The sequence below is a fragment of the Sarcophilus harrisii genome, chromosome 1, assembly GCF_902635505.1.
Source record: "Sarcophilus harrisii chromosome 1, mSarHar1.11, whole genome shotgun sequence".
NCBI lineage: Eukaryota > Metazoa > Chordata > Mammalia > Dasyuromorphia > Dasyuridae > Sarcophilus > Sarcophilus harrisii.
Genome location: NC_045426.1, coordinates 99,587,673 through 99,600,514, shown reverse-complemented (window position 1 = coordinate 99,600,514; position 12,842 = coordinate 99,587,673). Strand labels below are relative to the sequence as shown.

General features: G+C 32.6%; 1 protein-coding gene across 2 annotated transcripts in view; it reads left to right on the top strand.

The window, feature by feature from the left end:
• Nucleotides 1-11,832, top strand: part of RAD23B (RAD23 homolog B, nucleotide excision repair protein) — an 80,545-nt gene extending 68,713 nt beyond the window's left edge. The window contains exons 7-10 of one of the 2 annotated variants that reach the window (XM_031961352.1): nt 2,937-3,075; nt 6,207-6,334; nt 6,695-6,880; nt 10,106-11,832. In XM_031961352.1, the coding sequence (XP_031817212.1) occupies nt 2,937-3,075; nt 6,207-6,334; nt 6,695-6,880; nt 10,106-10,219 (567 nt within the window). In that variant the 3' untranslated portion in view covers nt 10,220-11,832. The remainder of the gene's footprint in view (nt 1-2,936; nt 3,076-6,206; nt 6,335-6,694; nt 6,881-10,105) is intronic. The other variant, XM_031961353.1, reaches the window with a different exon arrangement.
• The last annotated feature ends 1,010 nt before the right edge of the window (nt 11,833-12,842 follow it).

Genomic DNA, 12,842 nt, shown 5'->3' with positions numbered 1-12,842 from the left:
CCCCCCTTTCTTTCCCTCCTCAATTTCCGACTATAAAGAATCATTATCTTTCCAAAAATATGTGTAAATAATGAATATTATAACAATTCCTAAGGTTTCCAAAACGTGTAGAGGCTACAATCTGTGAAATAGTGTAGTGTCAAATTATCCACCTGTAATTTGATTACATTCAACATCTATGTCTCTCTTGAATCCCTCTCCAAATGTTTCACTTTGCCTCAGTCTCTCCATTTATAAATAAATGTATCTTCCCAGATCTAGTGATAAATTGAAGGAACCTTATGTGTTTATCCCTTATGTTATCAGGAATAGACCCCTAATCCACATGACATAAATGATGCTTTGTAATCTGATGTTAATATGAAAAGGATATAATGAATGTTTGAAGTATCATTTACCTTCTGTGAGGCGAACAGAAATTGAACTTTGGTTTCCTGCTTTGCCATTTTCCTAGAAGAACCCAGAAGTAGTACAGAATCATAGACTATCAGATTTAGAGGAAACCATTATATAACATGGAAACCCTGGCTTTGGTATTGCTAGTTACAACTTAGTTGACTTTGAGAAAGTCGCTTGCTTTCTCTTGAGTTTTAAAAGTTTCGTTATTTACTCTAGGGATAGTGAACCTTTTTTCTGCCAAGGGCCATACAAAATTTATCAATTTCAAGAATTCAAGCAGTGGGTGGTGGTTGTTGCTTGTGGATGCCTTGGCAGTGCCAGACCAAATAATTTTGCTTAGATCACACTCTGGCTGGATGTTTAGTCCCATTTAGTCCAACTTGAGTTAAAGAATGCTCTTTAAAACATCCCTGGTAAGTAATTCGTTATCAAGCCTTTACTTAAAGACCAAGGGAAAATATTTTGGAAATCATTATTTAGAGATTTACTTTTAACATTCTCACGTCACTTGTTTGAAAGAACTAGGCCGGCTAGTTCAAATAACTTTATGATTTAGCATCAACTATTCTCTGTAAATAATAGCTAACCAGGAGGATCTAGATGGTTCAGGGATATAGATACCACAGATATAGCCGTCCTAGAACTTATAACACCTAAAACCTCCTTGCTTTGGAACATATAAGAATCTCTGGTAGCCTTTCTCAACATGGAACATCTCCCTTTAAGGCCTATCCCTTTCTCCCATTAGTGAGTTCCTTCTGGGGCCTTCAATGTCTTCCTTCCCTCTCTTTGTTCTTATATAAATGCTAGCTGTGCTCTCATTTATTCATTTATTTATTCATTCATTCATTCGTTCATTTATTTATTTTTTTTAAAGTAAAGGGTCCATATTCTAGTTGAAAGAATTGTTGTTCAAAACAGCAGTGATGTCAGAAGATCATAGTAGTCAGTGTTTAAGGGATGAGAGGAAAATTAGGTACCTGTAATGTATGGTAGAGTTATGAATTAATACTATTTAAAAAGCAATTTTGAATTGCGCAAATAAGGTACCTAAGATGTCCATGCCTTTTATCCCAGTCTACTACCAGGCATGTACCCCAAGGAAAGTCATTGATTTAAAAAAAGTATCAAAATATAGTATTAATTTTTGTGGTAGTGCAAAATGGGGGAAGGGACTAAACAGATTGTGGTCATGAATGTAATAAATATGACTGTGCTAAGAAACATCATTACAGTGAAAATTGGAAGATATACAAGAGCTGATGCAGATTTAAGTGCACACGATGATTTGCACCACAAAATAATCAAAAGTGAGTGTTAAAAAAATTGCAAAGGCCCTAAAGAAGAGATAGAAGAGCCCATCCCCCTACTGCTTTGTAGACATAGGAAGAGGCTATGGTAGGAAAAAGTAGGGTGAACATTGCAGATATTCTCTGATTACCAATGTTTGTTAATTATTCTCATTATCTTCTCTCTTTCTCTCCCCCCCCCCCCCCTCCCCCCCCCCCCCCCCCCCCCCCCCCCCCCCCCCCCCCCCCCCCCCCCTTTAAGAAAATATATATATATTTTTTTATATGGGGTGGCTTTCCTCCAGGAATGTGTTGAAGCTTATGATTGCAAACTAGCTAGAAATGCAAACACTATAAATCAGGTCTTGATTTGTTTTACTTCAATTATTATTTAATTCAGTTTAATCTTAAAGATGTGTCATGAATATAACTTCTCTCCTCATATCCCCACAAAAGATATGGTTTATAAATAAATTATCTATGGCTGCAAAAATGGAGGTGATTTCCATACTAGGAGTCCCCAAAGTAGAGAAGTTCTATCCTTCCATCAACCCTCTTAAAAAAAAACAAAAACAAACCTTAATTTGACTTAAATTTTGTTACAGATTTGTGAGTTACAACACTTCCTTATACCCACCCAAAAAAACCATTGTATGCTGTGAGCTGTTTAAATTATCTCCATTGACTTCAGGATTGTATTTAATAGTTAAGTTGAAGTTTGTCCCATTTTTATACCATATTCTAAGTTTGGAATGAGGCCCAGTATTTTTACCATTGAAAATGAGTAGATGGGACAGCTAGATGGTGCAGTGGTTAGAGCACCAGCCCTGAGCTCAGGAGGACCTGACATTTAACACTCCCTAGCTGTGTGACCCTGGGCAAGTCACTTAACCCCAATTGCCTCAGGGAAAAAAGAAAAACGAAGAAAATAAGCAGATGTCCATATTTAAGATACATTTAAGATAACATTGGATGTTTAATAAGATGTTTTTGTTTTTTTGCATCTGTAAATCTTAATGTCTAAATATTGTCTTCTAGAAATATACACCCTTTTTGATCTAGTTAATTGAAGTGATAAGTAGACTTTGTCAGAGTGACAATAGAGACAGACTTCAAGATATATTTGACTTAATTTGCTCATTAATAGAAGTAACAATTTGATGAGTGTTGTAGAAAATTTGTAGAAAATTAATTTTTTGCTTAATTTAATGTTAAGGCATTTTAAATTTTAGGAATTGTGTGTTTTAGGGTATCCCAGGAGATAGAGAAAGTCAGGCTGTGGTGGATCCCCCTCAAGCTGCCAGTACAGGGGCTGCTCAGTCTTCAGCAGTGGCAGCAGCTGCAGCCACAACAACAGCAACAACTACTACTACTACTACTTCTGGAGGTAAAGTGATTGAATTGAGGAATACTCCTGAATATATTTTTTATTTCAGTGAAAACACTTTAGAGAAATGAGTTATTTCAGAAGTATTTTAGAGTCCTCATGATTTGCACTCAAAAATATTAAAGAAGTTCTATCAGATGAATATAAATAATGTCTGTATAATATTTCATTGTAATTCATAACGATTGTCTTTTATTTTATAATATATTTTACATGTTAGAATAACTTGATCTGCATTCCAGTACTTTTCTTGCTTCTGTTTTCTGTCTCCCAGTACAACAAAGTACTAGTAATTGCACTTATTGAGTAAAACTTCAACCCAAAACTTCATTAACTTTTCATTTCAATTATAAGATTTTATCGTGCTTGAAGAATTAAACCATTAATTCAGAAAATCTATAATTTATATTTTAGTAGCTTTTTTTTTTTGGATAAATGTTTAAAAAATGTGAATATCAGTTAATATATTTTTGGAAGATTTTTGGTTAGAATGAAGACAGTCTACTTCAATTAATCTAATCTTGTCATTCTATTTTGTCAAATTTAACTAAAATGTTTTCTTTTAAATTTTCTACTAGAATTAACCAATTATTTAACTCCCCATCTTCTAATTTTTGAAAATTGTTCAGACTTGTTTTGCTGGATTAATTTTAATCTCAGTGGCTGTCTTTAGTACAGGATTTCTTTAAAGTTCATTTCTTTTTGAATTTATAGATACAAATACACATAAATAGAAATTTTGCTAGAGTGATTAAAAATCTGCCTTATAATCTAATTTATTTTTAACCAACTGGCTCTTTATAAAGTTGCTTTCCTGTATTCATGTTTAGAGCTAAAATTTAGGTAGATTCTTTTTAAAATTCATTTTTATTTTCTGTTCTGAATTCTCTCTCGTCATCTTTTCTCACCCTTTGAGACGGACGGGGAGAGATACAAAACTGTATATATAGTTATGCAATAGAAATTCCTTCAACCATAACCAAAAAAAAGAAGGGAGGGGGAAGGAAAGAAAAAACACTATATGTCTCAGTCTGCTGTTTTTCACATCTCCCTATAGAAAAGGATAACATGTTTCATCATCAACCTTTTTAGAATTTGGTGCAATATTATATCAATCAGAGTTGCTAAATTGAAGTTAAAAATTTTTTTTTTTTGCAATATTGTTATAAATTGTTCTGCTCTGCTCTTTTCACTTTGTTTTAATCCGTTTAAGTCTTTTCATCATTTCTTAAAATGCAATAGTATTCCATCTCATTTATATACTATAATTTCTTTAACCATTCTCCAATTAATGGGTGTCTTCTCTATGGCAATTCTTTATCTCTACAAAAAGAGTTACTATCTTATATATATATATATATATATATATAATTTACTCCTTTTCCTCTCTTTCCCCTTTTTGGGGACATAAACCTAGTAACAATATTACATAATCAAAGGGTATGCACAGTTTTATACCTTTAGAGACATAACTACAAAGTAGTTTTTTGGTTGGGCTGATTTACAGTTCTACCTCTTTAACAGAACATTTTCCACAGTTCCTTCTAGCATTTGTTGTTTTCCTTTTTTTTTTTTTTTTTTGACATCTTAGTCAATCTGACTGTGAGATGGTACTTCAGAATTCTTTTAATTTTCATTTATCTAATTATTAGTGACTTGGAGTCCTTTTACTATTGACTTTAATACCTTAGATTTATTTCTTCCTAAATACTGACTACTCATACCTCTACTTCGCCTCACTTAAATCTAGTTTACAGGCCTTCTTTGAAAAGGAAGAATAAGCTCCAATATTCATATCTTTTAAGCATTATTAATTAGGGTATGACTCTTCTTATCATGTCAACTAAAAAATTAATGAAAACAATTAACTTTAACAACAGAGTTCCAGGATATAAAACATACACACAAATAAGTATAGCCAGCATAAAGTACTTGGGAGTCTATTTGCAAAGACACATAGAGGAATTATATTAACACAATTACAAAACAAAAAAAATAGACTTAAATAATCATAGGAATATTACTCATAGATAGACCAAGCCAAAATAATAAAAATTACTGCTTAACTTAATGCACTTATCAGTATTTTACCAACCAAGATACCAAAGAATTACTCAAAAGAACTAGAAAAAATAACAAAATGCATGTGATGGCATAAAAGATTTAAGAATTACCAAGAAAATTTTTTTGATGGAAAGGAAAAGGGCCTAGTAATATCACATCTCAGACTCTTTAAGCTGCTATTGTAACACTTTGGTACTTAATTGGTTTAAAAAAAAAAAAAACTGTTGGTTGACATGAGGGAACAGATTCGAATCACAATATGTAGAAACAAATAAGCACAGTAACTGAGTGTTTGATAAATCCCTGCTCTTGAGTGAAGAACTCATTCAATGAAAAGTATTGGGAAAACTGGGAAATGCTCTGTCAGAAATGAGGCATGGAGCAACATCTCATGCTGTAAATCAAGATTTCCTTCAGATTGCTACCTGAATTAATCATAAAAAGTGACATTATAAACAGATTGTTGGAACATAGAAGAAATTGTCAATCAGATTGACGATGAAAAGATTTCGTAACTAAACAAAATAGTCTCATAGAAAAGGAGGTAAGAAACAGTTTTGATTACCTAAGATTAAGAAGAAATTAAAAATAAAACAATGCAGGTAAAATGAAAAGCAAGAAATTAGGAGGAAAACTCTGTGACATTTTGGATATTGTAAGCATCCCTGTTCCACTTTTCACTAATTAAAATTTCCTAAGACTTAATATCTTAACTATTAGGAAATATCACAGTACTTTACTACTGGAGGGTACAAAAGATTATTTATATTGCTTTTAGCTTTGTATGCCATTCAGTAAATAACATGTTCTCATGAATCTTGGACAAGTGAAAATTCTTTATATTCTATTATTTTAATTAAATGGGATACATGTGCTGTTTGGATAACAACCATTTGACGCTAAATTTGTAGCTTTTACTTTTTAGCTATTATACTTCTAGATTTAAAAATTTAACTTTTAAGAACTTAAATTTGAGTTTTCATTGTTGGATATCTATGTAAACCTTATGGTATCAGTCTTTTTCATTTATGACTTTCATTTATGGGAAAATTTTATGTGAATTTCAGGACATCCACTTGAATTTTTACGGAACCAGCCTCAGTTCCAGCAGATGAGACAAATTATTCAACAGAATCCTTCCCTTCTGCCAGCCTTGTTACAGCAAATAGGACGAGAAAACCCGCAATTACTGCAGGTGACTTTTTAAGCAGTATTTTCAGTCATCTTTAGCTTTAGGGTGTTTGTTCAGCTTTGCAGAAGACTCTTTTCGCTGGAAACCCAATCTATTCCCTAGTAAGCTAAAACTCTTGCCCTCTCATTAATGAGTTAATGAGCATTCATTATTAAATAATAGAAGGCTTTTAGGGCAGTTATATACAAGTAAAACATAAAATTAAACACTGTGTTTTTAAACAGTGGAAAAGAAACAGTAATTAACCTAGAAATTTGCCAATGCATATAAAATAGGTCTAGTAAAATTCTATATGTCTCATAGTTCTTATCTATGAATCAGAAAGACCAACAATGCTTTATTTCAGTGTATTGTTTCCTTCTGTCCTCCAATGCACCACAGCAAATCAGCCAACATCAAGAGCATTTTATTCAAATGCTAAATGAACCAGTTCAAGAATCTGGTGGTCAAGGAGGAGGTGGGGGTGGCAGTGGAGGAATAGCTGAAGCTGGAAGTGGTCACATGAACTACATTCAAGTAACACCTCAGGAAAAAGAAGCTATAGAAAGGGTAAGTTATTTTTAGTTCTTTCCCCCCCATACAGTCTCTCTACTATTTCAGACTTTCTGTATAAATGAAACTAACAACTATCTTGAGGTTTTTTGCTTTGTCTAATTAAACAGTGCAATCAAATATAATTATCTTTTGGTAGAAAGTTGTACAGCAGTATAGGTCTAGATTTTGATGAATTTATAGTTTCTGCTTACGAATCATCAATATCAACAATAAGGGCTGTTAAGAATTAATAGATCTAACTTCCACATGTTACAGATGAAAAAACTCGTGCTTACCTATAGCTGCAGAGCCAGAACCAAATTCAGATTTCCTGAATACCAAACTAATATCACACCTAACATTCCATACTAAAATAATTTTATTTTATATATTACATCATAATATAGTATTATATAATAACATTTTAAATAATTATTATATATCAAAAATAAATATTCTAGTAGTAAAATTTCTTGTTCACATGTGCAGGGAAAACAGTTTCTAGCATTAGATGAAAATTGGGTGGTTGTTTGATGTTTGGTGAGAGATGTCCAATAGAGGGGAGGTGATTACTGTAGTAAAGGCTTCTTTTCCTTGTTAAGAAGCCAAATGGTGACAATAGTTAATCAGGATTATAGTCATTAAGTCAATGAGAGTATGTAATTACCATTATTAGAAAAACTGAAAATCATAGTAAATAATGAGACCCAGAGCCAAAATACCTACTATGCCAATACTCCAAATTATCCTACTTTGGTCAATATATATTTTATTTTATTATAACTTTTTATTGACAGGGTCAATATTTTTTATTTTGTTTTATTACAGTGTAGAATAACATGTACATAAAATAATCCAAAATGTGCTACATAAGTAAATTTGTCCTTTATACTTAAGGTTAATCAATTTACCTGCTTTAAGAATCCTTTATAGATATTTATTTACATTAAAACCATCTTTATTTTGATTGTTGAAAATAATATGAACATGTTATATATATAGTTCTGGTAATGTTTGACTCTTTGTGACCTCATTTGAGGTTTTTTGGCAAAGACACTGAAGTGGTTTGCCATATCTTTCCCCAGTTTATTTTATAGATGAGGACACTGAGACAAAACAGTATTGGATGACTTGTCTAGAATTCCAAGCTAGCTAGTGTCTTAAGGACAGATTTGAACTCAGACTTGTCTCTTGATACTCTGTCCACTGTGCCACTTAGCTACCTAATATGAAAATACTCCCCACCAATTTGAAAATTTTGTTTGGACAAGGCAGAACTTTGCATAATTTTAAATGGGGATTTGCTAAACATCAATATTATAAACATTCAAAGGGGAATGTTTAACATACTGCACTTGTTTTTATTGATACATTTTATGTTTACATCACCTTCATTTTTGGGTGTATCCCTCCACCCCTGCCCCCTACATACTGTTGTAACAGCAACAAAAGAATTTACTTCTTCATATGTTAAATGAGAAGTTGGACTACATACTCTTTGAGCTCCCTTCCATCTATGGAGTCTAGTCTGGCAGAACATTGAATATTCCATACCCATGATTCCACACCTCTGCAAGTAAGAGGTACATTTTCTTACTTCTTCCATTCTACATACCATTATATATATGCTGTGTGTACATAGTTCTTTTTATATGATCTCCCTCGTTAGAATTAAAGTTTTGAGAGGAAGAATTATATTTCTTAGTTTCTTTTGTATCGCCAGTGCTTAGTATAGTGCATGACACATAATAAACATTTAATAAATGCTTAACAACTAAGAGAGTGCTTCCAGCTCCACATAGGCAGTAGTTGTTAGTAGTAGTAATAGTAATGTAGTAGTGATATATACTACATTATCTACTACATACTACTACTACAGCTTGAACCCTTATCTCCTGATTCCAAATAAATGTTCATATTGACATAACCATGTTATTAGCCCTTGTTTGTAGCTCTGTATTGTGAGTGATGAGTCTTTTTAGTAGTACAATTTTTCTACTTTGCAACTATTTTTAGTATTAATGGTATCTTTTTTCAATGAATTGTGTAAGCTTATATCATCAGCAGGGAACATGAAGGAATTTGTTTCCATTAGAAATGATTAATTCATATTGCTAACTTACTCTTTTGAAGAAAATATTCTTTATTATAAATTGTTATGATAGTTCAACAAAAAAATTTTTAATTTGGTTTTCTACAATCTGATTCTTTCACTGCTCTTTATGTGAGAGATCTCCCAGGTGTGTGAGCTGTTGATTCTGTTAAATTTTAGCAATTCTCTTCAATTTGAATGAATATCAATTTTATTACTTGATAGTGGGATTGATCCATTTCTTTTTTCTATTTCTGTTAAGGATAACATCTGACTATGTGTAGACATGTACGTAGATTTTTTAGATGTTAGGATTGGTCTGTAATAGATATGTTTATGTGAAATGCGCGCTGCAATAATAACCTAATAATGAACTAAACATTATTATTTCTTTGAATTTCAGTTTTTAAAGATTCATAAGTTATATAATCAGTGATGATTTTTGCTAGATGTGTTAGCATTTAATAACATTTTCTAAAAGTACAGAAGAAAAATTAATGTACAGTATTAATCCAAAATCTTCTAAATTAGGCAGAATTAGAGCCGTTACCCATGTGTTTTCATCAAACAATGATTTAACAAAAATCATTCCAGGTAGAAGCAATTCTCTGAGCATTATAAAAGAAGTTGGCCTGGAGATAAACACAAATGAAAGCCAATAAGTGGCAAGAAGGTTCAGAAGTCATCATCAAAAAGATTCCTTGGGACTCATGAAACTCCATATCGTAGAGCCAACAGCTGGGTCTCAGATAAGTCCCAACTGGGGCAAAAGTTAAACCACATTGCTATAGGTCTATTCCTCAACTTTTTGCCTGCTACAGACCTGGCTCATGTAAGAATGTGGGTGTCTAATCCATACACTTATCTGGTTCATCCAGTATCCCCACACTATTTCAGAGTATCCCCACACACTTCAGAGTAGTGCTCTGAAAGGTAGTCTAGTTTAAGTGACTATTCCATGTACTGAGTTGATAAGGCTTACAGTAGTCAAATGTTTGGTGTTCTTCAGCACATTATTGCTGTGTAATGATTTAATAATCATACGATCAATGACAGTTGAATTTGTGCAGTACCAATTTATACTGTCATTCATGTGCTATAACAATTATGTTGGATTTCATTTCTAAATATATTTTTTCTCTTTCCAGTTAAAGGCATTAGGATTCCCTGAAGGACTTGTGATACAGGCTTATTTTGCTTGTGAGAAGAATGAAAATTTGGCTGCCAATTTTCTTCTACAACAGAACTTTGATGAAGATTGAAAGGGACTTTTTTTTTTAATCTCATACTTCACACCAGTGCATTACACTAACTTTGTTCACTGGATTGTCTGGGATGATTTGGGCTCATATCCATAATACTTGGTATAAGGTAGTAGGTGGTTGGGGGTGGGGTGGGAGGGGATATAGGAAATAGGGCAGGAATAAATACAGTGCATGTCTGCTTTAAATTAGCAGATGCAGAAAATCCACACAGTGTAAAATATTATACAACCAAAAATCAGCTTTTGCAGGTATTTAGTTCCTTCTATAAAACTATAGGTAACTTTTCCTAGGTTTTCACTCTTTTTAGTGTACTAGATCCAGAAATTTAGTGTAATGCCCTGCTTCTTGTTTCTTTTGACTTAACATTGGTTTGGAGAGAACCTTTGCTACCTAGAATCTACAATCTCTATTTCATGGCAACACTGGATAATGGCTTGGTGAAATTCAAAAGATTTTTGGAGCAATTGTAAACATAAATGCCAAATTATAGGTGGTTATTTTTGCTGCTTCAAATATGTATGAAATTAGTGTAAGAAAGCCCATTCTTTCATGTTATTTGCTGGGGGGCAGGGAGAAATCCTTTCTGATGAAAATCATTACTGCTATTTTAAAATTCCTTGATCATTGAATGTGAGACCCCTTCTAACATGATTTAAGAAGCTGTACACATACAGGCAAAGTTATTTTCCTGTTGACGATTTTTTTTTTCTTTTGGTGAAAAAATGGTAGAAACCTAATTACTGTTTACTTCAATGTTATATTGCAGTAAAAGTTTTAAAATAACCATTGCATGTTTGCTTTTGATGTATCCCATTGTGATCTGAGCACTTTTGGGGCCAATGGAGAAATGTAGCATTCACTCTCCCTTCTCTCTCCCCTCCCCTCAGCAGATATGTTTTGAGTTCCAACTGCTACCTTTTTTTTATTTTATTTTTTTTTTAATTGATTAAAAAGCTGATCCAATATAAAATTGAAGGAAATATTTCAAAACTAGTTTTCTGATGCTTGTACACTTTTCCCCCTTTCTCAAACAGGAGTATATGGCCAACTCAAGCCACTGACAATGTATTGCTTTCTTTTTTTTTTTTTTTTTCTTTTTTTTTTTTTTAAGTGCATAGAACTGTCTCCAGCAACTTTTCTTCCATTAGAACAAAAAAGGATAAAACCTATTGGGAGGGTTGGGAAATGGAAGCTGGTAAGATAAAAAAAACTTTGGAAAATAGACAAACAATCAAGGTAACTCATGGCATATTAAAAGGAAAATCTTAATAGCAGTGTTGGCTTTCTTTTGTTTTGTTTTACTCTTTTTATTTCTCTTTGTAAATCTTGGTAATTGATCCTAAGAAGGGGCAGGCATCTACACTTTAGTTTCTCAAAGATATTTTGGCCTAACATAAACTTAACTATTTAAAGAACTAATTTTGAATTTATTTTGACTCTGTGATGCTGAGTAGGAAAATGAAGTTTGCACAGATTTTTCCCTGAAGTAATCTCTTGCAATATCCTTAGCACAGCTTGATGATGATGCTTTTTTGAGCTTCTATGTCATGCACTCGTTACCTTCTGTCTCCTATGAAAATAAACGAAACTATGATTTTTTTCCCACAACGCTATTACGTAGTTTAATTTTTAAATGTCTATCTGAAAATGTGAACATTTTATTTTAAGTTTCTTAGTATAGCAGATTGGAGAGTGTTGGCCTAATCCCATCCTAGCTATACTCATCTTAATATGTTTAAAAGAATGAAGAAACCTAAAATTCAGGTCCATTGTTATTAAGATTATATGTATTTTGCCGCATACTACAAGTGAATAAAATCATTGTTTGGAATAGGATACTTGATGCTGATGATGCTGAAAGGTAGAATAGGAACTAATCTTTATTGTTCTATTTATTTCAAGTATCAATGATATCATAATGATCAATAATCAAATATATGTCAACACAGTAAATAGTAAATGTTAAGTTGTTGTAGATATTGTGCCAATAGAAAATGAATTTGAGGTATATAATGGAAACGAGGCATCTGAAACAGAAAATGGAAAAAATCCTTGAGTCTTTTTATTTACAGTTATTTAAGAACTGAAGAATTAAGATAGTATTTAATTTCATTATCACTGCTGATATATGTTTGGGAGCTCCAGTGGATATATTGTCATGATTAACAATTCTCTCCAAGCAAATTAGTTGTTAATGATAAAGGAGCTTTGGCAACTATGCACATCCAAGGAGACTTATCTCATGATATTTTTGTGGGAAATGTGTGAGTTTTATAGTACAATTATGTGAATTAAGAACTGATTGAATGACTGTATCCAAAGAGTGTTAATGAATTAATATCTCTAGTGGGGCAGCTAGGTGGTACAGTGGATAGAGCACCAGCTCTGAAGTCGGGAGCACCGAGTTCAAATTTGACCTCAGACACTTAACACTTCCTAGCTGTGTGACCCTGGGCAAATCACTTAACACCAAATGCCTCAGGGGAAAAAATGTCTCTAGTGAAGTGCCTTTGAGAACAAGGTTATCCCAAAGTGAAAGAATAGGCTGCTTCCTATAATAAAAGATTTTCTCATGGTAGAAAATTTCAAGCAAAGCGTTTTGAGATTATTGATGTTTTTA